Source organism: Rhinoraja longicauda, chromosome 4, assembly GCF_053455715.1.
Source record: "Rhinoraja longicauda isolate Sanriku21f chromosome 4, sRhiLon1.1, whole genome shotgun sequence".
In the NCBI taxonomy this organism is placed as follows: Eukaryota; Metazoa; Chordata; class Chondrichthyes; order Rajiformes; family Arhynchobatidae; genus Rhinoraja; species Rhinoraja longicauda.
The window spans coordinates 43,646,472-43,673,895 of record NC_135956.1 but is presented as its reverse complement, the minus strand read 5'-3'; the positions used below and the strand labels follow the sequence as shown (position 1 = coordinate 43,673,895).

At 41.9% G+C, this 27,424-nt stretch overlaps 1 protein-coding gene across 2 annotated transcripts in view; it reads right to left on the bottom strand.

Moving 5' to 3' along the window:
- LOC144592717 (septin-7) overlaps positions 1-27,424 on the bottom strand; it is a 101,917-nt gene that overhangs the window by 11,209 nt on the left and 63,284 nt on the right. For both annotated transcript variants that reach the window (XM_078397615.1, XM_078397616.1), the window contains exons 7-8: positions 25,061-25,157; positions 12,041-12,092 (exon numbers count right to left, since the gene is read on the bottom strand). In XM_078397615.1, coding sequence (XP_078253741.1) covers positions 12,041-12,092; positions 25,061-25,157 — 149 coding nt within the window. The remainder of the gene's footprint in view (positions 1-12,040; positions 12,093-25,060; positions 25,158-27,424) is intronic.

Below are 27,424 nucleotides of genomic sequence, written 5' to 3'. Positions count from 1 at the left end.
AGGTAATAATCTCTGGATTGCTACCTAAGCCCTGAACCCAAATTGGCAAAGGGTTGGGAAGATCAAAGAGTTGAATGTGTGGCTCAAAGATTGGTGTGGGAGAAGAGGGTTTAAATTCATGGGACATTGGCATCAGTTTTGGGGAAGGAAGCAGCTGTTCCAATGGGATGGACTCCACCAGACCTCCTCTGGGACCAGGGTCCTGGCGAACTGCATAACCAGGGCCATACATGGGCTTTAAACTGTATAGTGGAAGGAGGTGGGATCAACAAATTGGAAATTTATGGATGAAGCTAAAGGGGAGGAGAGCACAGGAGAGGTTACTGAAGTCTCCAGAAGTAATAGCATAGAAAGTTTAAAAAGGAATAAAGAGTTTAATGTCAGGCAAAATGAACCAATTTGAGAAGAGGGGTGGTGAATACTGAATTGAAGGTATTATATATGTATGTACGCAGTATATGGAACAAGGTGGATGAGCTTATGGGAACTGGTAGGTACAAAGCTGTGGGCATCCCGGAGTTGTGGCTGGGAGCTGCAGAACGAAGGATACACCTCCTATTGAAGACACAGGCAGGTGGGCAGAGGGAGTGCAGTGGTCTGCTGGTACGAAATGAAATGCAATCCTTAGCAAGGGATGACATGGGATCAGAACCTTGTGGTTAGCGTTAAGAAACTGCAAGGGTAGAAAATCCCAGAAGGGAGGTATATACAAGCCCCAAACAGTAGCCAGGAAGTAGGGTACAAATTACATCAGGAGATATAATAGGCATGACAGTCAATGTTACAGTAGTCATGGGGGTATTTCAATATGCAGGTAGACTGGGAAAATCAGGGAGGGGGGAATCCCAAGGGAAGGAATTTTCTAGAGAGCCTACGAAATGGCTTCTTAGAGCAGCTTCTGGTCGTGCCTATTATACAAAAGGCAATTCTGGATTTAGTGTTGTGTAACAAACCAGATTTGATGAGGGAGCTTAAGGAAAATGAACCCTAAAGAGGTAGTGACAATTTAATATGATAAAATGAAACCTGCAGTTTGAGAGGGAGAAGGTGAAATCTGATGTATCAGTAATTACTGTTGAGTAAAGGTAACTACAGAGGCATGAGGGAGGAGCTGCTAAAGTTAATTAGAAAGAGACCCGAGGAGGATTAACAGTGGAGCAGCAATGGCAGGAATTTCTGGGAGTATTTTGGAAGATACAGGATATTTTCATCCCAAAGAGGAAGAAAGATTCTAAGGAGAGAATGAGGTGTGCGTGGCTGACAAAGCAAGTCAAAGACATCATAGAAGTAAAAGAGAAGGCATATAATATTGCAAAGATTAGCAGGAAGCTAGATGATTGGAAAGCTCTTAAAAATCAACAGAAGGCAACGAAAAAGGCAATAAGGGGGAAAAAGAAGAAATATGAAGCCAGTCAATAATTTTTAAAAGGTAAAGGTTTCTTCAGATACAGTGCCGTCCATAATGTTTGGTACAAAGGTATACCATTTATGCCTCTGTACTCCACAATTTGAGATTTGTAATAAAAAACATCACATGTGGTTAAAGTGCACATTGTCAGATTTTATTAAAGGCCTATTTTACACATTTTGGTTTCACCATGTAGAAACTACAGCTGTGTTTATACAGTCCCCCCCCATTTCAGGGCACCATAATGTTTGGGACACATGGCTTCATAGGCATTTGTAATTGCTCAGTTATGTTTAATTACCCCTTTAATGCAGGTATAAGAGAGCTCTCAGCTCCCAGTCTATCCATTACCGTTGGAAACCTTTATTGCTGTTTATCAACATGAGGACCAAAGTTGTGCCACTGAAAGTCAACGAAGCCATTATGAGACTGAGAAACAAGGATAAAACTGTTAGAGACACCAGCCAAACCTTAGGCTTACCAAAATCAACTGTTTGGAACATCATTAAGAAGAAAGAGAGCACTGGTGAGCTTACTAATCGCAAAGAGACTGGCAGGCCAAGGAAGACCTCCACAGCTGATGACAGAAGAATTCTCTATAATACAGAAAAATTCCCAAACACCTGCCCGACAGATCACAAACACTCTTCGTGTCAGGTGTGGATTTGTCAATGACCACTGTCCACAGAAGACTTCATGAACGGAAATACAGAGGCAAGATGAAAACCACTGGTTAGCCGCAAAAATAGGATGGCCAGGTTACAGTTTGCCAAGAAGTACATAAAAAAGAGCAACTGCAGTTCTGGAAAAAAGGTCTTGTGGACAAATGAGACAAATATTAACTTATTTCAGAGTGATGGCAAGAGCAAAGTATGGAGGAGAGAAGAAACTGCCCAAGATCCAAAGCATACCACCTCATCTGTGAAACACGGTGGTGGGGGTGTTATGGCCTGGGCATGTATGGCTGCGGAAGGTACAGGCTCACTTATCTTCATTGATGATACAACTGCTGATGGTCGTAGCATAATGAATTCTGAAGTGTATAGACACATCCTATCTGCTCAAGTTCAAATAAATGCCTCAAAACTCATTGACCGGCGATTCATTCTACAGCAAGACAATGATCACAAACATACTGTTAAAGCAATAAAGGAGTTTTTCAAAGCTAAAAAATGGTCAATTCTTTATAGACAATAGACAATAGGTGCAGGAGTAGGCCATTCAGCCCTTCGAGCCAGCACCGCCATTCAATGCGATCATGGCTGATCACTCTCAATCAGTACCCCGTTCCTGCCTTCTCCCCATACCCCCTCACTCCGCTATCCTTAAGAGCTCTATCCAGCTCTCTCTTGAAAGCAAGAGAGTGGCCAAGAAGCCAAGTCAGTCACCCGATCTGAACCCAATTGAGCATGCCTTTTACATGCTGAAGAGAAAACTGAAGGGGACTAGCCCCCAAACAAGCAAAAGCTAAAGATGGCTGTAATACAGGTCTGGCAGAGCATCACCAGAGAAGACACCCAGCAACTGGTGATGTCCATGGATCGCAGACTTCAAGCAGTCATTGCATGCTAAGGATATGCAACAAAATACTAAATATGACTACTTTCATTTACATGACATTGCAGCAGAATGTTATTTCTTGGTTGAAATTAACTTTTATCTCAAACTGTTACCTTTTGGATGAGAATAAAGCATTCAAGCAGGTTATAGAGCACAACAAAAGTATACCAGGTATGTAAAATATGTGGGAACAGCAATGAATAAGGCCAATTCTCTCATCATAATACAGCATGACTTTCTTATAGTTCAGAAATTATAGTTATAATTGCAGAACTAACTGCTAATAAACATGAAATATCAAGGGTGTTTTTATTTGTCGGATATAGGTAGAAAACATCATATTCTTTCAGCTAAAAATTACGCCACAAGTATAGACCAAAAATGATCAAAGTTTACAACTCAAATATCTTATCCATCAACGTACGTCACATACTTGGCCTCTTTTGTAATTCTGAAACAAAAATGAATTATTGATAAGAGAATGTAAATGGATATAGCTGGTGGATGTAATCAGTTGCACTTTAATAGATGTCAAAAGTACCACATCATAGCTGACATCCCTGAAAACAGAATCCCAAGTACAATTAAACTGTCCTGAATAAAGGTCTTTGGAAAATGCCATCAATGTAAATAACCATTTCAGACATATTCTCTAGATTTCAAATGACCAGTTTTCAAATCACAATGTGGAATTCAACCTGTTTTTTTATCATATGATGTTGCTTTGATGAGTAGCACTGGAAAAGGCTTTCTAATTCTGCATTGACTTAGTCTTTGATCAATTCCCCACATAATTCTGGGGAGATAATGCCTTAAGAGCTATTCTGGAGTGAAATAAACAAGAGGCGCTACAGTGTTAATATTAGTTGTTTATTCTCGCAGGTCACATGGAAAACCCATGTGACCTGCGAGATTCCCCTAAAACAGACTGGGAAAGGCACACATTTGTCAATTGCAATAATTCTCAATTAAAACTGAGGTAGAAGCAAACAGATCAATCATAAATGATCGTAAACTGAAGCTACTTTGGGCTTGCATTCTAATTTTCTCCCGAGTGTACAGATGTGAAAGAAATACTGGGATGATCTCTTAGAGGCATTATGTGGGTTTGGGAATGCGCTTGTGAAAAAGCTTTGCAACACAGAGCTGACAGCCTTGGTGAAATGTAATTTCCAGATCAAACATATTTAGACACTAGACAATAGGTGCAGGAGTAGGCCATTCAGCCCTTCGAGCCAGCACCACCATTCAATGTGATCATGGCTGATCATTCTCAAACAATACCCCGTTCCTGCCTTCGCACCATACCCCCTGACCCCCCTATCCTTAAGAGCTCTATCTAGCTCTCTCTTGAATGCATTCAGAGAATTGGCCTCCACTGCCTTCTGAGGCAGAGAATTCCACAGATTCACAACTCTCTGACTGAAAAAGTTTTTCCGCATCTCCGTTCTACATGGCCTACCCCTTATTCTTAAACTGTGGCCCCTAGTTCTGGACTCCCCCAACATTGGGAACATGTTTCCTGCCTCTAATGTGTCCGACCCCTTAATAATCTTATATGTTTCAATAAGATCCCCTCTCATCCTTCTAAATTCCAGTGTATACAAGTCTAATTGCTCCAGTCTTTCAACATACGACAGTCCCGCCATTCTGGGAATTAACCTAGTAAACCTATGCTGCACGCCCTCAATAGCAATTTCTGGTCTAGCACCAATGTCTGCTATTTAACCTGATAGTAAAGATAGGGAGGATTGCCTTGAATGAACAGAAAGAAAATGTTCATGTTGTCATTCATTCTCCCTCCCTTACACAAGGGCTGTTCAATGGAAGATAGCAATATGTCACAATATGCTACCAGACCCACAAAAGATTTATTTCAAATGAAACCTATGATGATATTTTGTATTCAAGTACATTGCCTCCAGGTACGAAAAGATGCGATCCGGATGTCACATGACATGTTCATATTTCTGTTGGTCATCGCTCAACCATAGCAATATGTCACCGGAGTCTTGCATTCAGACATGTCAAACAAACTCACTGTTACACATAGCAAAAGTGTTGACCCACAAAAGGTGCACGGCAATTAATGGCTGTGTCCGTGCAGGCTCGACTTAGTTGAAAACTTCACACAAATTATGTCATAGGTCCATAACTGGATCGCATTGCATTTCAAGTACTGAAAGATAAGATCCTGATTTCATCATCTTGAACTGGAACTAATGACATTTGAAATGCTGCTGAAATTACTTCAGTTTTCAGTGACAAACTTGTGCTGTCACACTGCATCATTTTTCTCTCATCACGTGGATAAAAATCTTTAAAGGATTTCATTAAAAATGTTTTACTTTTCTCAGATCAACAATTACTCAATATCTGAGGTAGCAGGCTACGGAATAATCAGAATGAGATGCAATGTGCTGCTGGGTAACCCAGAAATGGTGGTTGTATGAAAACATTTATTTTTATGAAATATTGCTGATACCACACAGGCACAGAAGAGTTCATATTGTAGGAAACAAGGAATATTTAAAAGGCTAGTAATTTTAAATATAAATAAATAACTCAACCTTTATTCAAGGAGATTATAGAATGCATGACCTGCTCAAAAAGACACAATGTAACTGGATAGGTGCTGTTAGATTTAAGGGGACATTAAAGATATTGCAGTGCCTACCTGTAAAAGACGATAACTGGACTGATTTAAAGATTGCAGCCTGCTGAGCAGAAAACTTAGTGCAGGTGACACTAAAGTGGTGGTATCACAGAAAGTGAAGATGGTATCAAAAATTACAGCAGGATCTTGATCAGCTAGGCATGTGGCATGAGGAATGGCCAATGGAATTTAATGCAGATTTGCATTTTAGTTAGTTAAACCAGGGGAGGACCTTCACATTCGGATCTAGAGAATGTTGAAGAGCAAGGGGAACTACAGGTATAGGTAAATAGTTCCCTGAAAGTGGCCTCACAGGTAGACAGGGTGGTAAAGAAGGCTTTTAAAAATGCACAGTATAAATGTTTGGACGTTACCTTACAATTAGGCAAGTTGTTAGTGAGGATGCATTTAGACTTTTGGTCACCCTGCTATAGGAAGGATGTTGTCCAGTTGGAAAGAGTGCAGAGAAAATTTATGAGGATGTTTCCAGGACTCAAGTGCCGAAGCTATGGGGTGATTGGGCAGGCTCAATCAGAGCAGGGACATTATCTCTTGGAGCGCGGGAGGCTGTGAAGTAATCTTATAGAGGTGTATAAAATTGTGAGGGGAATTGATAGGGTGAATGTACAGTCTTTTACCCATGGTAGGTAAATCGAGAACCAGAGGACAAAGATTTTAAAATGAGAGGGGAAAAATTTAATAAGAGTCCGAAGGGCAACTTTATCACTCAGAGATGGTGGGTAAATGGAACGAGGAGATGTCAGGGGAGTTAGTTGAGGCACATACTACAACAGCATTTTTTTAAAAACCACGGACAGGAAAATGGATTTCACCGGGTGGCGCCAGCAATGGCTGCCTCGCCAACAGTCTGTCTGTCCCTTCCTTCTCTGTTGTTTCTTTAGTATGTGTTAAGTGTATGTGTTTAGTGTGCTTTAACTTGTATGCATAAAACATGTGGGGGATGGGGGTGGGGTTGGGGAAACTTTACAAAAATCTCTTGCATCGACGGAGATGCGATTTTTTTTCCGTATCGTATCTCCGTCCGTACTGCGGCCTAACATCGAGGAGCTGGAGGTCTTTGCTGGAGGCCGACTTCGAGAGCTCCAACTTTGGGAGCCTGCAGGACTTTAGCATCGCGGAGCTGGCGATCCCTTTGCCAGGGATCGACCTCTAAGTTCCAAAAGCGGGAGCCTGCAGACTTTAACATCGTGGCGCTCGCGGTCTCAAGTTAGAGACTGAATTCAGGAGCTCCAAGCCGCGGGAGCTTCGACTGCCCCGAAGTGGGGGTTTCGACCGCCCCGAATCGGGGGCTCCGATTGCCCCGACCGCGGGATAAAAATGGGGGAAGAAGATTAGACTTTATTGCCTTCCATCACAGTGAGGAATGTGGGGAATCCGCTGTGATGGATGTTTATGTTAACTTTTATGTAGATGTGTGTCTTGTTGCTTTTTTTAGTATGGCTGTATGTTAATACAAATATCACTGTACCTTAAGTGGTGCACGTGACTATAAAAGACCTTTGAAACCTTTTGAAAGGAAAGGTTTGGAGGAATATGGGCTAAACATGGGCAAATGGGACTAGCTTAGATGGAGCATCTTAGTCGGCATGGACGAATTGGACCGAAGGCCCAGTTTCCGTGCTATATGACAAGGTAAAATAATGGAGGTTATTCTAAACAGCACTGTAAACCACTAAAGCACAACGACAACAGGGCCAAGAGGCATGACCTTGTGAGGAAAGATGTTCAATGATAATGTTAAAATTGCACAAAATGGCAAGGTTTGTGCCCAAATTAACTTACTTTGATAAAGGAGAAACAGTGGCAGCTATTAAAGTGGATTTATAAATCAAGGCAGCAATGGAACAACTCCAGTGTGACAGGAATTGATTAATAATAACTCAAAGAATCTATTAATGATATTCATGGAGATCAAACTGTTAAATGACAAAGTGGAGAGTTAAATATTCAGGGAGTGCTGGCGGAATACAGTGGGGTGGGCAGCATCTGTAGAGGGAATTGAACAGATAACATTTTGGGAGAGTCAGAATAACGGTCTAGACACAAAATGACGTCTGTCTAATTCCCTCCACAGATGTCACCTGACCCACCGAGCACTTTGTTTGTTGCTCACATCTGCAGTCCTTGTGTTCTCACCAACGTCCTGCTCAGCAGTAACATATCTCAATGCTCCATCCATTCAAGACAAGCATACCATACACATTATTCACCACTCTGGCTACCTGTGTCACCACTTTTGGAAATTTAGCCTCCACCACCGGCACACCATGACTGCAGTCTATGCCATTGCGCAATGAAAGGCTGTTACTCACTATGGCTATCCCATCAGCTTGTCCAAACCTCTGAGAAAGATGTGGGCACGCGATCACCAATACCTTCAGATTTCCCTCCAAGTTGCAAATCATCCTGACTTAGTTTAAGACTAAAGGGCCTCTTCCTGTGCTGTTCTGTGCTATGTTCCAAAAATATCAATATTGCTGGGTGTAAATATACTACCCAACAGCATTGTGGAAGCACCTTCACTAGAAGGGCTGTGGTATTTCAAGGCAGTGGCTCGCCTCTGTGAGAGCAATTAGGGCTACAGGATAAATCCTGGTTCTGCCTGCAATCTAAAAGTAAATTAAAAGTTATAAAACTGGGAGAGAGAAAAGGTACTGGAATTATAATCCAAATATCGCCCAACTAAGAGATAGTTTAAGAACAATGAACTGGATGGGGCTCCAGGCATAAGGCAAGCATTAAGTGTTTTGTATCGGTAACACTAAGAAACTGATAACTAAACTGGACCAGCCTAGAACAGCAAAGGAAAACTAGGTGCAGAGATTGTTCCAAACGTCTTCAAAACAGCAGTACAAAGATTTTGGTTAGTACAATCGTAAGGAGCAAAAGAAAGAGGAAGTGGATTCCCCATTGTGCGTATTTCTGATTGTCAAAGCCTGCTGACATTGTCAACAGCTACCCTGCCTCCCAATACCCATCCGCAAATACTTGGGCATTCAAATGCTTTAAAATAAAACACAAATGATCACAGGATCATTATAAATTGATAAGCGATCCTAAAACAACAGCTTTCCAAGCCACTTCGTCTAGGTTGCATCTCAGGCATAGGATGGCTAATGACCGTTAGTCTTCATCGCAAGCGGAATGTTCTGATGAAACTTCACAGTATGCCGGTGAGAACCATACAGTTGTGGTTGCCATATTTCAGGATGTGCTTGTATTGGAGGCAATGCAGGAAAGGTTACTGGGTCGATTCCGGGATTGACTCCTGGGATGATGGGTTGATGTATGAAGGAAGGATGAAAAGGTTGGGCTTGCATTCACTTGACAGTCTGACAAACAAATATTTTCAAATACAAAACATCTTTATGATCAACGAAGTTCTAGCAATTCATAAAGGCTAGTTTTATCATCAAATATATAGTCATAGAGTAATACAGAGTGGAATCAGGCCCTTCGGCCCAACTTGCCCACACCGATCAACATGTCTCAACTACACTAGTCCCACCTGACTGCGCTGGGTCCATATCCCTCCAAACCTGTCCTATCCATGTACCTGTTTAACTTTCTTAAACTTTGGGATAGTCCCTGCCTCAACTATCTCCTCTGGCAGCTTTTTCCATACATAGAAACAGAGGAAAATTGGTGGAGTAGGCCATTCGGCCCTTTGAGTCAGCACCGCCATTCAATATGATCATGGCTGATCTTCTAAAATCAGTACCCTGTTCCTGATTTTTCCCCATATTCCTGGATTCCTTTAGTCCCAAGTTCCTTTAGTTTTCAATCTATCTCTTGAAAACATCCAGTGAATTGGCCTCCACTACCTTCTGTGGCAGAGAATTCCACAGATTCACAACTCTGGGTGAAAAGTTTTTTTTTCATCTCAGTCCTAAATGGCCTTCCCCTTAATCTTAACTGTGATCCCTGGTTCTGGATTTCCCCCAACATAGGGAACATTCTTTTCCTGCATCTAGCTAAGGAGACTCAGGTCCTTTGGAGTGGGGGCACTCCTAAGGACCTTCTACAAGTTGCATCTGCCATTTTCTATGGAGTGGTCTGCTGGAGCAGCAGCATCTCAGCGGCGGAAGGGAAGAGACTCGACAAGCTGGTCAGGAAGGCCAGCTCTGTCCTGGGTTGCCCCCTCGACTCAGTGCAGGTGGTGGGAGAGAAGAGGATGATGGCAAAACTAACATTGCTGCTGGACAACGACTCCCACCCCATGCAGGACACTGTCACTGCACTGAGTAGCTCCTTCAGTGACAGACTTCTTCACCTCAAGTGCGTGAAGGAGATATATAGGAGGTCCTTCCTTCCCGCTGCTGTGAGACTACACAACCAGCACTGCTCCCAGCAGACGAGTCAACAATAACAGCTGAGATCACACAGAAAACTGATGACAATTTATGTATCTTTTATTTATAATGAATGCTCTCGCTTTCCACTTTGCTGCTGTAACACTGTTAATTTCCCCGATGTGGGACAAATAAGGGAATATATTATTGTTATTATTATATTAGCCTGTCCAATCCTTTAAGAATTTTATATGATTCTATTCTATAAGATCCCCTCTCATCCTTCTAAATTCCAGTGAATACAAGCCCAGTTGACCCATTCTTTCATCATATGTCAGTCCCGCCATCCCATGAATTAACATGGTGAATCTACGTTGCACTCCCTCAATAGCAACAATGTCCTTCCTCAAATTAGGAGACCAAAATTGCACACAATACTCCAAGTGCGGTCTCACCAGGGCCTTGTACAACTGCAGTAGGACCTCCTTGCTTCTAAACTCAAATCCTCTCACAATGAAGAGCAGTACTCTAAATTGGCTTTCTTCACTGCCTGCTATACCTGCATGCTTACTTTCAGTTACTGATGTACAAGCACACCCAGGTCTCGCTGCACCTCCCCTTTTCCTAATCTGACACCATTCAGATAATAATCTGCCTTCCTGTTCTTGCCACCAAAGTGGATATCCTCACATTTATCTGCATTATACTGCATCTGCCATGCATCTGCCTATTCACCCAACCTATCCAGGTCACCCTGCAGCCTCATAGCATCCTCCTCACAGCTCATACTGCTACCCAGCTTTATGTCATTCGCATACCACCATCCTTTGTGTGAAAAAGGTTTCCCCTGAGATTCCTATTAAATCTTTTCCCCTTCACCTTAAACCTATGTCCTCTGGTCCTCGATTCACCTACTCTGGGCAAGAGATTCTGTGCATCTACCCGATCTATTCCTCTCATGATTTTATACACATCTAAGATCACCACTCATCTTCCTGCACTCCAAGGAAGAGTCCCAGCCTACTCAACCTCTCCCCTATATCTGACCCTCTAGTCCTGGCAAAATCCTTGTAAATCGTCTTTGTACCATTTCCAATTTGACCACATCTTTCCTATAACACGGTGTCCCGAACTGAACACAGTACTCTAAATGCGGCCTTACCAACGTCTTATACAACTGCAACATGACCTCTCAACTTCTACTCAATACTCTGACTGATGAAAGCCAATATACCTAAAGCCTTTTTGATCACCCTATCTACCTCCAACTCCTCTTTCAAGAAACCATGCACCTGCACTCCTAGATCCTTCTGCTCCACAACACTCTCCAGAGCCCTACCATTCACTATGTTCGACTTCCCAAAATGCATCACCTCACATTTCTCTACATTAGATTCCATCAACCATTCCTCAGCTCACTTGGTCAATCGATTAAGATCCTGCTGCATATTTTCACAACCATCTTCACTATTTGTAAAACCACCCACTTTTGTATCATCTGCAAAGTTGCTAATCTTGCCATGTATGTTCTCATCCAAATCATTAATATAGATGACAACCAGTAACGGGCCCAGCACCTAACCCTGAGGCACACCATTAGTCATAGGTCTCCACTCCGAGAAGCAACCTTCGATCATCACCCTCTGCTTCCTTCCTTGAAGCCAATTTTCTATCCATTCAGCACTCTCTCCTTGGATCCCAAGCAATCCATCCTTTCAGAGCAACCTACCATGCTTCATTATATAGATAATGGAGATAGAAATACTATGCGTACTTGAAGGGAAATTAATTACAGCCATTGCAAATGCATCTGCTTTACAGATGGCTTAAAACCAAAGTTGAAAATCTTTTTATGGTTTTGTTATTATAACAAAACAGGAATAATGAAGATTGAAGAAAAGGCTCAAGGGCGTGACCAAAAATTTAAGTACAGACGTAAAATCCATTACAGTCTTGTGCACTTTAACAGATGATTTTTTAAAAGATTAGCATGAGCAAATTTTCACTGCTACTTTTGGAATCCTTTTTAGCAATGATTTTGCACAAAAAGAGACTAGCAGGCGCCAAGTGCCAATAAGCACTACTATTATGATTGAATCTTACCTGATCAGCATGTTTCGTAGAATTGTGAAGTCACAGTGCTCACTATTTTCAACTGTAAGAGAAAACTTTGTTTTAGAAGACTTGCACTCTATAGTCAAATAAAGATATGCATTTTCATTGCTTGCCATGACTTTAGGGTGGACTAATATACTTCATGAAATATATTACAAAAATTGCAGCCAATATCCGCGCAGCAAGCTCCCACTTGCAGTGTCTATGGTCAGTTTCTAACATTTTAGAAATGTTGGGTGAGACATCAGGATTGATGCAGGATGCTGTAGAGATAGTGCCAAGGAATCTTTTTTTGCCATCTGAGAAAGCAAAGAAAATCTACAGTTCAATATTTCACCAAAAGACAGACCACTGCATTACCAGAACACAAAAGTAGCCTACGTAATCAAGAAACATTTGCACCCGAACATTCCCACTTCTCTCTTCTCCCATTGGGCAAACGATACAAAAGCTTGATCAGCTTCCAACTTCTCCCCCACTACTGAATGATTCTCTCATAAACTAAAGGCGCAGTCTGATCTCTCAACCTACCTCATTATGGCCTCTGCACCTTTTTTATCTGCACTTTCCCCGTAACTGTAACTCTATAACACTGTAACACTATATTCTGTACTCTGCTATTTTCTCTTTGCTCTACCTGTGATACTCGTGGTCATGGCTTGATTGCACTCATGTCTAATATTTAACCGGACAGCATGCAAAGATTTTCACTTTATCTTTGTATACATGACTATTATAAATATCGAACAAGGTAATGCTTACATGGGAATTCAAGCGACTGCAGATATTGAAATTTTGAGCAAAAGAACAAACAGCCAGAGGAACTCAGCATCAGGGAAGAGAAACTTCGAAGAAGGATCCCAACCTTAGATGTGGTCTGCTCATTCATTCCACCCACAGATGCTGCTTGACCTGCTGAGTTCTTCCAGCAGCTTGTTTTAATGCTCAGATGTTTGTGTTTTTAGTCTATGAAGTTGAATTGTTCTTATGAATTTCAGACTGGTGAGATTTATTGTATACTGTGGGGAAAAAAACCTGTTATGGTACAAATATACTTCGGCAATTATTTGTAAATGCAGATTTTTTTAAATCACCCTCATACACCTATTTCCAAGTGGAGAGGCAAAGTAATATTGCAAAGAAAATTAATCAGAAACAAGAATGGTTCTTGAAATTACACACGCTGTCTGCAATCTCAAAGGAGCTCTCAGCTGGGATTTAACTCAGACTGATGGAAGGTCAGCTAGAATGATGGAAGTTTCAAGATTCAGTTCTCATCAAAGACAATATATTTTTATTGTACAGATGCAGCTCTAAAAAAGATGGGCACTCATCCATTCATGCCTGCTGGAAACAGCACCTAATATCTATTACAAAAGGTCTTGCACGGTAAACAAGAGCAGCACAACACATGAAACACAAGTCAACAATAAAGAACCGAGCGCTGCAAATTCACTTACAACTAGTAACGCAGATTCTGACTCTAAATAATTTTAAATTGTATATCAAAATAATGCAAATGAAAGTGACCCGAAACATGAACCCCCTCTCCCTCCACAGATGCTGCCTGATCCATTGAGCACTGACAACAATTTCTGTCTTTAATCAACAGTTACATTTATATTATGCAAGTAAAAAGCTATCAGAGCCCTATGATTAGCTTGCTAGGCACAATTGTGACTCAAAGAAGATTAATACAAGTTCTCAAAGAGAGACTGTGTAACATTTATTTTCTAGAGAAATAGAAAAAGAACAAGCGGAAATCCGAGGTCAGTCACCAACCAATTCCAAAATAGATACATGGTTAATAAACAGTTTAGATCATTTAGTGATCAATAAATGCAAAATTGTTCCCATCCTCCTGAAAACAGCTCATATCCTGCTATCTGCTCAGTCTTTTGACTTACTCAATTTATTCAGGGTATGGTAACGCAAAGGTTAAAGCGATTGAAAATTTCTCTCCACGTGAGACAACCCAAAATAACAGAAAACCACATTTATCACTGCAAAACGGAACCAATATAAAAATAACATGAAAATGCATAGAACACAAATTCCACAACATTGTTTGGATTAGCCAAGTGGGCATGAAGCAAAATAAAAGCAAGTCATGCAAGGTGGAGGGTGGTAAATGCTTCGGCCAGTACATACGCCCTTGTCAAGAACATTATCTCCACAGAATTTGATGACAGACATGAAACAAGACAGAGGCTACTGATCTAGTTGGAGATAGGAATTGACTTTATGCTCCTTTACCAGATAATATGAAAATCACAAACCACATTTTTTAATATGGTTAGCGATTTTCATTGTACCTGGTACTAATACTGTGAATTGCTAATTAATAAAATGTTTTTAAACATAATGAATTGCCCTGGAAAGACTGACACGGCTAGCATGCATTGAAGTGACAGATCATTGTGTGTATTTTCTTCTTCACATGAAATTTCAAAAATAAAAACAAGCTCACCCTCTTCATCCCATTCATAAAAGTAAGCCAACAAACATATTTGATACCTGCTCCTCATCACCCAGAAGATGCCGGAAGCATTCTTGAACCACCAGTCTATCTGGTACCTTCAGCAACAGACTGGTTCCACCACGATGCAGTACAGAACACCACAGGAGATCCTTTTTCCCTATCAAACTGTACAACTCCCCCCCCCCCCCCCTTCTGTTGTGGGGTAGACTTTTCTCTCCTGGGATAAATAAAGCTCTATCGTGTTGTATTGTATCGTGAAGGAGCTCCTATTGGGCTAGAGTTCCAGGGTTAAGATCTTGTGACAATACAGTGTATGACTTTTAGTTTAGAGATACAGCGTGGAAACAGGTCCTTCGGCCCACCGAGTCTGTGCTGACTAGCGATCCCGCACATTAACACTATCCTACTATCCTACACACACTAGGGACAATTGTACATTTGCGTCAAGCCAATTAACCTATAAAACCTGTACATCTTTGGAGTGTGGGAGGAAACCGGAGCACCCGGAGAAAAACCACAGGTCACGGGGAGAACATACAAACTCCATAGACAGCACCAGTAGTCAGGATCGAACCCGGGTCTCTGGTGCTGTAAGGCAGTAGCTCTACCGCTACGCCACCATGCCACCCCTTGAAGGTGAGTGATCTCATGCACAGGTTATTCTAAACATGCCACTTGCAATAGTACCAACATCATGTTTGGGCTGCCTCAATCTCACAACTATCTTCATGCATTGGTAAACATTAAACCTTTCAGTTTTCATTTTTTTTAATGAGTGAATATCAATGCTTGCCATGTCAAAATGCTTAATATACTAGATTTTTAAGAGGCCACAATACAGAAAGACACTCCCCATGGCCCACTGCTGCAAATAACTCTGTCATGACCATAGAGTTTCATCACAATTAGTCATTTTTGCATAGTGTATACATTAGTTTAATAAATCAGGTCAGGATATAAATTGACACGCAAGGTGAACAAAATTAGTGTTCAGCATTTTGGTTCAAATGGAGATGAAAAATTTCCGAAAGTCTCACTTCCACTCATCACAAAGGTCCTGGTAGAACAGAGCTGGAGACAGAAGTAATCCAATCCTGATGGGTGCAGACCACGGAACAAAACTGCCCATAAACCCAGTCTGTGTTGTCAATATTACCTGCTGAATCTTGCTGAGGAGTGAGGTGGAGCACTAAGATCCACCGCTCACTGGGTAGTCAACTTCAAAGCACAATGTGCATCCCAATATTACTGTTACGTCCAGCTGCAATTTTATTTAAAACGCCGTTGATTATAAATATCAGAATGCTGAAGCTCAATCTGGAGTCTCACAATTCCAGATAACACCACATACTAACTATATAACTGGACACCAACAGTCACGATGTAGCTGAAGAACAGCATCCACCAGCGCAACCTTGGAAGGAATAATTTGGTTTTCTAAAATAACAACGAAAGCTCGACACAACAATTTCCTATTGGATTTTCCAATGGTCAGCGAGCTGCTTCTAAAGATGCCAAGCCTCAACATAATGAAATTTTGTAGAATCCTTCTCAAACCTTCCCTCGATTGGAAAAAAAAACTAGGAGGCGAGGCAGGGACAAAGCATGGAAAGTAATATGTGGATACAGTTGAGGGGAGTTCGGTAGGCAGATGGATGAACAAAAGGCCAGTGATGAAATGATAAAGGGTGTGAAATAAAAGCATCGATGAGTTACAAATAGTGAAGTAAGAGAAAGGAATGTAGGTGGAAGGGAAAGGGGAAAAGGAGAAATAGGGGCATATCCAAATGGGACACAAGGGAGAGGTGGAGGAACAAAGAGGAGTCAAGGAAGGGGCGGTGAGGGGGTGGGTGTTGATAGTTACTGAAAATTGGAGAAATCAATATTCTTACTGCTGGGGTGTAAGCCACCCAAGCAGAATATGAGGCTGTAAGCTACCCAAGCAGAATATGCTTTAAGCTACCCAGGCTTTAAGCTACCGCACCTACTCCATGTCAAATGGTTCTACTTTTGCTTCCCCCTCCCCCAGACAGAGCAAGGGCAGAGTTCTCTTGTTCCTTACCTTTTACCACACCAGCCTCCACATCCAACACACCCTTCTCTGACATTTATGTCACCTCCAACGTGATCCCACTACCAGTCACATCTTCCCATCTCCACCCCTTTCTGCCTTCTGCAGAGATTGCTCCCTCCACAGCTCCTTGGTTACTGCCCATCTGGACTTGGTATCTATTTAATCCCTCCACCTACATTCCTTCCTCTAGCTTCATAAATCACAACTCTTCAAAGCTTTTGTCTCACACCTTTGTCTTTTCATCTCTGGTCTTTGCTCAGCTATCTGCTTATCCAGACCTCCCAACATTTGATTTTACAAATTCATAATTTTGATGTCCAAAATCAGAATTTTACATCAAAATTCATGATATCGCGCATAATGCAACTTTTCAGCAAAATAAAAGTATGCATGCCAAATGCGCATAGGCGTTGCACTACATTCGTGTGTGAAAAACGACTATTATTTCCAACAGCCTGTAGTTCTTGGACTACATGTACAATGTCAGGCCTATCATGAGTATATTCGGGTATTTATAGAAAGGTTATGGAACAGAAATACTTTTCACACAAAGAAAAAAATGTTTTGTTTTGTTTTTTTCTATTTTGCTTTTTCCTTACACATCCCAATTCTCTTAGTATTGAATAAAAGAACAATGGTCATAAAATGTATGACTAAGTTATGAAGAGTTTCATTTAAAACTGCACAAACCTAATTTCATTGAAGACATACTTGCTCCAGTGGTCTTCAACAGCAAATCACAATGGTCCATGTCCCCCCCCACCCCCCTCTCCCCCCCACTCCTCCATCCCCATCTCCCCCCCCCAACCCCCACTCCCCCCCCCCCCCCCAATCACCCACCCCATCCCCTCTCAACATCAACGGGCCTCACGCTACGCAGCGAGGCCAGGCCAGTGGCCAGACCAGGCCAGGCTGGCAGCGAACGGCGAGGCCAGGCCGGTGGCGAGACCGGCTGGTGAGGCGAGGCAGGGCCAGTGGCGAGGCGGGGCCAGCAGCGAGGGGCAGGGCGGGCGGTGAGGCATGTGTTTTGTGGAAAAATGTGAGGCGAAAAATCATCATCATCACCACCATCTTCCAGGATATTGATTGGGCCTTGCAGAATCCCAAGCTGGATGAAAATATTTAGGGGCGGCACGGTAGCGCAGCGGTAGAGTTGCTGCTTTACAGCGAATGCAGCGCCGGAGACTCAGGTTCGATCCTGACTACGGGTGCTGCACTGTAAGGAGTTTGTACGTTCTCCCCGTGACCTGCGTGGGTTTTCTCCGAGATCTTCGGTTTCCTCCCACACTCCAAAGACGTACAGGTATGTAGGTTAATTGGCTGGGTAAATGTAAAAATTGTCCCTAGTGGGTGTAGGATAGTGTTAATGTACGGGGATCGCTGGGCGGCACGGACTTGGTGGGCCGAAAAGGCCTGTTTCCGGCTGTATATATATGATGTGATATATATGATATGATATGATATTTAAAACAGTAATTAAACATTGTGAGTAAGCGGTGGGGTTTGGTTTGGAGATTTTGCCCCATCATGAAGCACAGTTCCAAATTTAAATAATGTACCTGGCGATTAGTTATAACGCAGGTTTGTGAGCATAGGTATGAGATGCTTGTCGATATGAGGAAGGCAACCTTTCAGTGTCAGGGAGAACGGATGCAGAAGTATCACTTTGGACTCTGTGTTGCCAACTGAAAGATTCACACTGCTTTATGCTCCCTGCTCATTGTCACGTCTGTCTCCTAACTAATAAATTGTAATGTTCTTAGCTTGTTTCATGTTCAGGTTTTGGTTCCAATTGTTGGCAGTTTTAACCAACTGAACCAGTTGGATAATCCAATGCAATTGAGTAGATTTTAGTACAATAGGGAAGCTACTTCAACTGTTAATAAAATGTTTTAAAGAAGTTGTAAATATTTAATTCCACTGCAGGCTTCTCTCCCTCTGCCACTTCTAAGCAGTTGTGGTGTGAGGTCAAGTTTATTGTCCAATGGAGAAGTCTGGTGATTACAGGTACAATGAAAATCTTGCCTGCAGCAGCATCACAGGTACATAGACTCGGACAAAACACAGAAACATAAATTATACATAAATATTTCCAGTGTTTTATTGATGGGACCGTCTTCTCCCACTGACAGGCTCATTAGATCTGATGATTTTGGATTTATTCAGAAATGGCTGTTCTGTTTATCCCATTCCACTGCCTGGCTGCAGTTAATCCACACAACACTGGTATCCCCGCTGGCAGCTCAGGCCGTGCTCCTAGTCATTCCCAGGCTGAACTGCCCTTACCTCCCCAGCCCCTCCTGGGGAAACAATTAGAGTTCAGCCATCCCATCTGCAAATGTCCCCGTCCTTTCTCTCTTTTTGGACTTTTCTCGTCCAGTCTGCACAGAGATTGCCGATTCCCAGGGCTTCCCCCTGCAGAGTCTCCCATCCCACTGCAATGTTGATGGGGACAGGGCCAGGGATACAGCAGGGTTTGATTGGGCAAGGTCAGGGTCGAGGGGTCTACTTCATTGCATCTGCTGAAAATATTGACCATCTTCATTTGTGAAAGCATTTAAAACTATGGCACAACAGGGGTCCATTCAGCCCATTTGCTTCCATGTCAGCCAAGCAATTAATGATTACAGAATCCCTATCCCCACCCCCAATTCTCAACCTTCAGCCCTGCATCCTTCAAATTTTCACCCATGCAAATGAGCTTATTTCTCTTTGAGGCAGCAAAAGAAGAAAGCCAGAAAATTCCTCGCCCAATTTTATTTGTTAAACATTTCTGTCAATTCACCTCTAACCCTTCCTGAACTATGGCTTCCCCTCTACCCTTATGGACGAAGTATTTGACCAAATGTCATCCACCTCCCACTCCTTTTCTCACCGCTCTCCTCTGGCCCAGAGATCCCTGTTCCTCACCTTCCACATTCCCTTCCCCCAACCTCTGCATTCATTGGATCATCCTTTGCAATTTCTGTCCACTGCAAAAAAGCAACAAACGCATACCTTCTACTCTCATTTCAGTATTTTGAAGGGATTGGTGCTTTCACAATTCCCTGGTCTTCTCTTCTGTCCCTACCTATCACTCCCTGAATTATGGCACCTTCCCATGGACTTGTTCTTTTACCTCATCCCTTCCCATCATCCAAGAACCCAAGCAGTTTTTTTTCAGATAAAACCGATTCTCTTGCACTTCCAATCTAGAATACCGTATTCAGTGTTCACTCCATTGAAGAGACCAAATGTAAGTTGGGTGATCACTTTGTGTGGAGCACATGTACCCATTACCCCAGACCGGCGGCACGGTAGCGCAGCTGTAGAGTTGCTGCTTTACAGCGAATGCAGCGCTGGAGACTCAGGTTCGATCCTGACTACGGGTGCTGCACTGTAAGGAGTTTGTACGTTCTCCCCGTGACCTGCGTGGGTTTTCTCCGAGATCTTCGGTTTCCTCCCACACTCCAAAGACGTACAGGTATGTAGGTTAATTGGCTGGGTAAAAATGTAAAAAAATTGTCCCTAGTGGGTGTAGGATAGTGTTAATGTACGGGGATCGCTGGGCAGCACGGACTTGGTGGGCCGAAAAGGCCTGTTTCCGGCTGTATATATATGAAATCGGAATGGCGGAAATGAAATAAGAAAGCAGAAAATGTACGCCAAATTCGGAAGGGTTGGGAGGTCTGCTTATCTACACCCCACCATCCTTTCACCAGACCTACTACTTGCCAAGCTTTGTCCTGTTCATCTTATCTTCCAGCTTTCGCCCCCCCCCCCACAATCAGTCTGAAGAAGGCTCCCGATCTGAAACATTATCTATCCATGTTTATCAGAGATGCTATCTAACCCGCTGAGTTACTCCAGCACTTTGTCTCTTTTTTTGCAAACCTTCATCTGCAGTCCCTTGTTTCCTAAAAAAACTTTAGATTTGCGCTGATAAAATTGTTGGCAATTTGTTTTATAATGCTCGCAGTGAATATTGTTTTTTAAAAATAGCCTAGTCTACTGACGAATCCCAGCTGTTTATCCGTAGACTGCGATCTACTGAGAGCAGAAACTTGCGTCAAACTTTCTCCCCAAGGTTTACAACAGCCACATTAATTCTAGTGAATGAGATTAACTAGGCCAGACAATGGGTTAAATTTGCTTTATAATTAACTCAAATATTAGATTAAGAACAGTCTGTTGCATATTAGCACTCAGCAATTACAGGAAGAATTTTACCAGAGATTTGCAAATTGTCTTTAAAGCAGATTTATACCACAATCAACTAAATTTCATTTTTTTTAAATCCATAATGCTATTATATGTCATGTGAAATCATATGATCATATGCAGGGCAAAGGCTCACACATCAACTGCAAGCATTTATTCCATCAAGATAATACTTCTAACGGCAGTCCAATCACATATTCATCAACCAGAAGCCTTGGTCACTGCCCTTTCAGTTAAGCCACTGCAGACATCATGAAGCAACAGCCACCAGCCATTCTCTAATCCACATTTTCATCACAACTACGGATAAAGATACAATCTTCCAATCTCATTTCCCCAGTGGTGCAGCTGCTTCTGCACTAAAACCAGGCCAGTCAATTTCCTGACAGCACAACACTTCAAAGGCTGGAAGCATTTCCTCTGCCTGGAAATAATGTTTTTGTACCACTACCTTCAACTCCTACGTGCAGAGATTTTTGGCCTAATGCAGATTCTTATTATGCCAAAAGGATTGCTGAATCTTTGCCAGTCTTCCTTCTTAGCAGAATAAACAGAAAGCGACTAACACATGCTTTTTGGAATCATTTAACTTAATGATAATTTAAACATTGATTCAAGCGTTCAATCAAAATAAATCTGTTGCCACTGAACAAACATTTAATTTAGTTATATAAATAGGAAAGTGACAAATCAGGAAGTCCAATTTGTTAAGAAAATGCCACAAACAAGTCTGGTTAAATGAGCATAAGGCTCACCCATTTGTTATGTAAGCCCCCAATAATACAACATACATGCCTTTATCAAAACTACAGTACAATGGAAAGGCTACGTCCATTTCCTGGTTGTAGTGGCTTAATTCATTTTCTGCAAATCAGTACACTGCATCAATATAACCAAATTATTTGTAACTAATTCCATCTAAGAGTCTGATATAACACAATTTTTCACTTGTGCAAAATCCTTTAGTGATGCACACCACCAATCAGGTAAATTAGATTAGGATTCCATTGTTACTAAACCAAAGAATGATGAACAGAAATACACTCGACAGAGCATTTAGAATGTCCAGCTCCCTTCATCACACAGATAATACATTTTGCCCCCCTTTTTTCCTTGCATCTTTCACTGGTTTCCCTTTATGCCATTCATCCCAACAACTTATGGTGGGAACTTCCATATCAGTGCCCACTTTTGGTGGTCAAATTATTCATCTCAGTGCTGGAATCAAGAGCTCACCCAGCAACGAATCACCCATGTTCACAGTGGAATGGCAGTGTTTTGAGGGCTGACCTTGGCTAGGCAAGCATCATTATGGTGAAAACATTTCCTGCCACACCTGTGGGAGTTTGCAGATCCCAGTGGCATTAGCAAACTAAGAATCCACAAACTGCAGTGAAGGCAAGTCATGCTGGCTCTAATGAACTGCCTAAAAATAAATTACCTGTGTAAATTTATAATACTGCATTCAGTGGTATCTTTCACAGTGGTTTATCACAACATAACACACCTAGGTTGAGTCCACAAGGATAAGAGCACCCACTTCTCCATTCTATTCCCAGTCTGTTCCATGTCATTGATCCAACAAAGTTCAACATAAGCTTGAGGAACAGAAACTCACCATCCCTCCAGGCACCACAAAATGCTGGAGTGACTCAGCAGGTCAGGCAGCATCTCAGGAGAGAAGGAATGGGTGACTTTTCGTGTCGAGACCCTTCTTTAGACTGATGTCAGGGGGGCGGGACAAAGAAAGGATATAGGTGGAGACAGGAAGATAGAGGGAGAACTGGGAAGGGAGAGGGGAAGAGAGGGACAGAGGGACTATCTAAAGTTGGAGAAGTCAATGTTCATACCGCTGGGCTGCAAGTTGCCCAAGCGAAATATGAGGTGCTGTTCCTCCAATTTCCGGTGGGCCTCACTATGGCACTGGAGGAGGCCCATGACAGAAAGGTCAGACTGGGAGTGGGAGGGACAGTTGAAGTGCTCAGCCACCGGGAGATCAGGTTGGTTAAGGCGGACTGAGCGAAGGTGTTGAGCGAAACGATCGCCGAGCCTGCGTTTGGTCTCGCCGATGTAGAGAAGTTGACATCTAGAGCAGCGGATACATTAGATGAGGTTGGAGGAAGTGTAGGTGAACCTCTGTCTCACCTGAAAAGACTGTTTGGGTCCTTGGATGGAGTTGAGGGGGGAGGTAAAGGGACAGGTGTTGCATCTCCTGCGGTTGCAGGGGAAAGTGCCCGGGGAGGGGGTGGTTTGAGTAGGAAGGGACGAGTTGACCAGGGAGTTACAGAGGGAACGGTCTCTGCGGAACGCAGAAAGAGGAGGAGATGGGAAGATGTGGCCAGTAGTGGGGGTCCCATTGGAGGTAACGGAAATGTTGGAGGATGATTTGTTGGATATTTGCTGGATGATTTGCAGTTATTTTCCTACACCTCTCCTAAGATGCGGCCTGACCTGCTGAGTTACTCCAGCATTTTGTGATACCTTCTGTGGTACCAGCATCTGCAGTTATTTTCCTACATCCCTCCAGGCACGATAGCCTCCCAGACTTAATGCTGAATACAGCCAGGCATTTCAGACTTGTATCTCACATTTCCAGCTGTTCTTTTTCTTCACCTCCTCTGGTAAATTCAGATTACATTTACTGTATTCCATTAATATCTCCTCCAGACAATCACAGGCTTTGACCACAACCCTTTAACTCTGCTATTTCATCACTTAGTCTGTTCTTGTCCCCAACCTCATTACCAATCTTCCCCTTTGTCCTCCAATTCTGCCCACTTTCTCTGCAATGAAACGGCCTCTTTTCCCTATTCTGATAGAAACATAGAAACATAGAAAATAGGTGCAGGAGTAGGCCATTCGGCCCTTCGAGCCTGCACCGCCATTCAATATGATCATGGCTGATCATCCAGCTCAGTAACCTGTACCTGCCTTCGCTCCATACCCCCTGATCCCTTTAGCCACAAGGGCCACATCTAACTCCCTCTTAAATATAGCCAATGAACTGGCCTCAACTACCTTCTGTGGGAGAGAATTCCACAGACTCACCACTCTGTGTGAAGAAATGTTTTCTCATCTCGGTCCTAAAAGACTCCCCCCTTATCCTTAAGCTGTGACCCCTGGTTCTGGACTTCCCCAATATCGGGAACAATCTTCCCGCATCTAGCCTCTCCAACCCCTTAAGAATTTTATATGTTTCAATAAGATCCCCCCTCAGTCTTCTAAATTCCTGCGAGTATAAGCCTAGTCTATCCAGTCTTTCTTCATGTGAAAGTCCTGCCATCCCAGGGATCAATCTGGTGAACCTTCTCTGTACTCCCTCTAAGGCTAGAATAAGGCTAGATAAAAGATCATCAGTCTGAAACATTAACCATTCCTCTCTTTATGTACATGCTACCTGACCGGCTGAGTGCTTCCGGCATTGTTTTTCTGATTTCCAGTTTGTAGCATTTGGTAGATTAAACTCAAAGAAAACTATGAAAACAAGAAAATAAGCTAACATTAACCCAATCCTGTAGCTCGGTTATGGATGATCCTTCTTGCCCTCAAATATTAAAAATAAAATTAGAAGACTTGCACTGCTGTTAAAAAAGCAGAAATAAAAATTTAAAGATCGATGCAGCATTAAATATAGAAACTTAAGAAACATCAAACGCAAACAAAATTTGAAAACCTCTACTGCTAAAAAAACATTAACGGTCATGCATATTAATTTTCATCGATTGACCTTTTCTGTGGAACAATTAAAGTTAAATATTAAATTCTTTCATATTTTTAAAACTTTCTTAATATTGTTCTGTGATACACTCGAGGGAATACTTCCACACTATCTCCTGTAAATGGCAGTTGGAAAAGCAAAACTTTCTGTGCATTAATTTTCAGCTATTTATTTAGCTTACTTTTATCCCTAATTATGCAAAACATCTTGATGGGCACCACTCTCACCACCAAACCATAAAGTGTATTTCTGGGTCCAATTCAAAGGCTGAGCACTGCAAATTTAAGATGACATTTCAATACAGTGGCGAGAAAGCATGCCATGTCCTGGGTAGTAGTTAAGCCTCAGCCAACAACATAAATAATTTCATTTACATATTACTGCTAAAGGGAGCTTGATGTATTGAAATTAGCTGCAGTTCATCCACTGACTACATTACTGATTTTTGGCAAACCTTGATCATGAAATGAACTATAGAAAGGCAAATTTCTCATCAAATTAAAACTTGACAATACAACAGGAAAAGCGACTTACCCTCTGCCACTCCCCAGGGATACTGTCGACCCCGGACACGTTTTCCATTCACCTCTATGATAGTATTACTGCCTACAACAGCAAGAGGTAAACGATCCTAAAAAGGATTAGCACAAAAATAGTTAAGAATAATTCACCAAAACCTAAAAGCTGTTTAAATTGGTAGCTAAATAAACCCATCAAACAAATCTATGGGTTAAATTAAGTCATCAAATTTCATCCTGTGAATAAAAAGACCAGGTGCAATTTTAAAACTTAGAAAGGAGAAAAACAAATAAAGGTTATTGCTGATTTTTTATAAACCACTGCTGGGCCTCAGCTGAAGAAAAAGGTCTCTCTTGAACATCACTTTGTGAAAGGCATCAAGGCCTTGAGAGCAGGGATTTAGTACAATTGGGCTGTGGGAGCTAAAATGACAACTGGAGAAATAAAGCCAATTTCCTCAGTGCAGAAGTGGTGGTGTCTTGACCGAGGTGTTTTAAGTAACGAGTTTTATTAGATAAGGAAAAAGTATCCCTACTAACAAGCAGTAGCCAGTGGACGTAAATTTAAGGGAGGAGAATGAGATTAATTTTCCTTTTGTTTTAGACACGGGTGCAAGCTCTTTACTGGAGCACTGTGAAAGTGCCTTTGGTTTTAGATTTAGAAGATCACGAAAGAGTAAAACAGAAATGGTTTTTGTGGTTGAGTTTTGTATAAACAAGAAACTGCAAATGCTGGTTTACAAAATAAAGTGTTAGATTAACTCAGCAGATCAGGCAATATCCCTGCAGAAGGTGAGTAACAAGGGGGGAAGATAAAAGGAGAGAAGAAATTTGTGTAGTTGATGTGAATGAACAGCAGTTTCCAAAGGATAAAAGCGAATAGTTTTTTTTCAATGAACCGTTGATTGCTGGCCTTGCAATGGTACTTTTTCATTAGTTTATACTTACGATGTCATTGTTAATTGTCATTGGCAATAGTGCCCTTTGAAGTGCTATATTGATGGAATGTTCAGTTATATGCTAAAAGGGAAACTTTCCAAAAAATTGTCTTTCAAACTGTTACAAGCATTGAAGTTAGAAGTGAACATTTTTCCGACAGAAACGTGTTGCATTAGATTGCAATTTTCAAAAGTAACCCTTAAGAATGAATTTTAAATGACCCAGGAAACCACAACCATTTGCCAGACTTTTAATATGCACCCTGACCAAAGTGGCTGGTAAACAAAACAACACGACTGCTCAATGCACCACCCTCCTGCTTCCTCTGCCCTGCATCTCTAATCCTTTGGGCAAGGAATTCCCCACTCATCCATTTAATTGTGATACTCTTTCCATTCCAAACATGTGGCTTTTCTGCAACACCAGTCTGTGGTGTGCCAAGCCACCTTACTGCTGACACTTTAGGCTCTCTTTAATTTAAATGCTCGATTATTAATGTACAGATTTTATCTTTCTCACTGGAACACAAGTGGAGGATGTTTTCTCGTTTGAAGGCAGCAGCAAACTTGGCAATGAGCCATGAGATTCTTCCAACAATTTTGAAAATGATCCGCAAATCCATATTAAATGCAAACCAAATGCTGTAATAATTTATTATAGTTGAAACGTATTTACTTGGACACAGTGCACATTAACCAAACTTAATTTTAGTTTTAAACACCATTATTTGGCTCTATTTCAAAGCATGCATGAACTAATTCTCTCTCCATTGTATTGGTTTACAACTCAGGCCCGTTTACCAGCCATCAATTTTCCATCTGGCTTGCTACTAAAAATGTCATTGTTACAGCTGCTCCTTTGGCTTCCCTCCTGTCACTTTCTGGCCTACCAAGGAACTAATCTCCTGGGACACTAATCTTTTGCAAACTGAACCGTTAGCACATATCCATTGAATTTATGTTTGGGCTGAATTTTTAAACAAAAAAAATTGCGCCGTTTGTAGGCTGGCTTGCAGATGGGAAAAAATGAATTGCATATTTTGTTAAGATTAAATATTTTTCACATTTTTATCATATAAATGCAACTACATTTACAAAATCCTCCAGTCAGATGTTGCAATAGTAGTTTGTGATCGCTCCTTAGCGATTAATAAATCCACAAAGGCCAATGATTGCTAATTGAAAACATTTTCAAAGTCTCACTCCAAAGATTGCAAGGTTGTGCATTCTATCAAATGTCCCCATTTATTTCAGGTAATGCTTCCACTGTCTTTTCTAGGGAAGCTGCTACACATTTCAATAGACAATAGACAATAGGTGCAGGAGTAGGCCATTCGGCCCTTCAAGCCAGCACCGCCGTTCAATGTGATCATGGCTGATCATTCACAATCAGTACCCCGTTCCTGCCCTCTCCCCATACCCCCTGACTCCGCTATCATTAA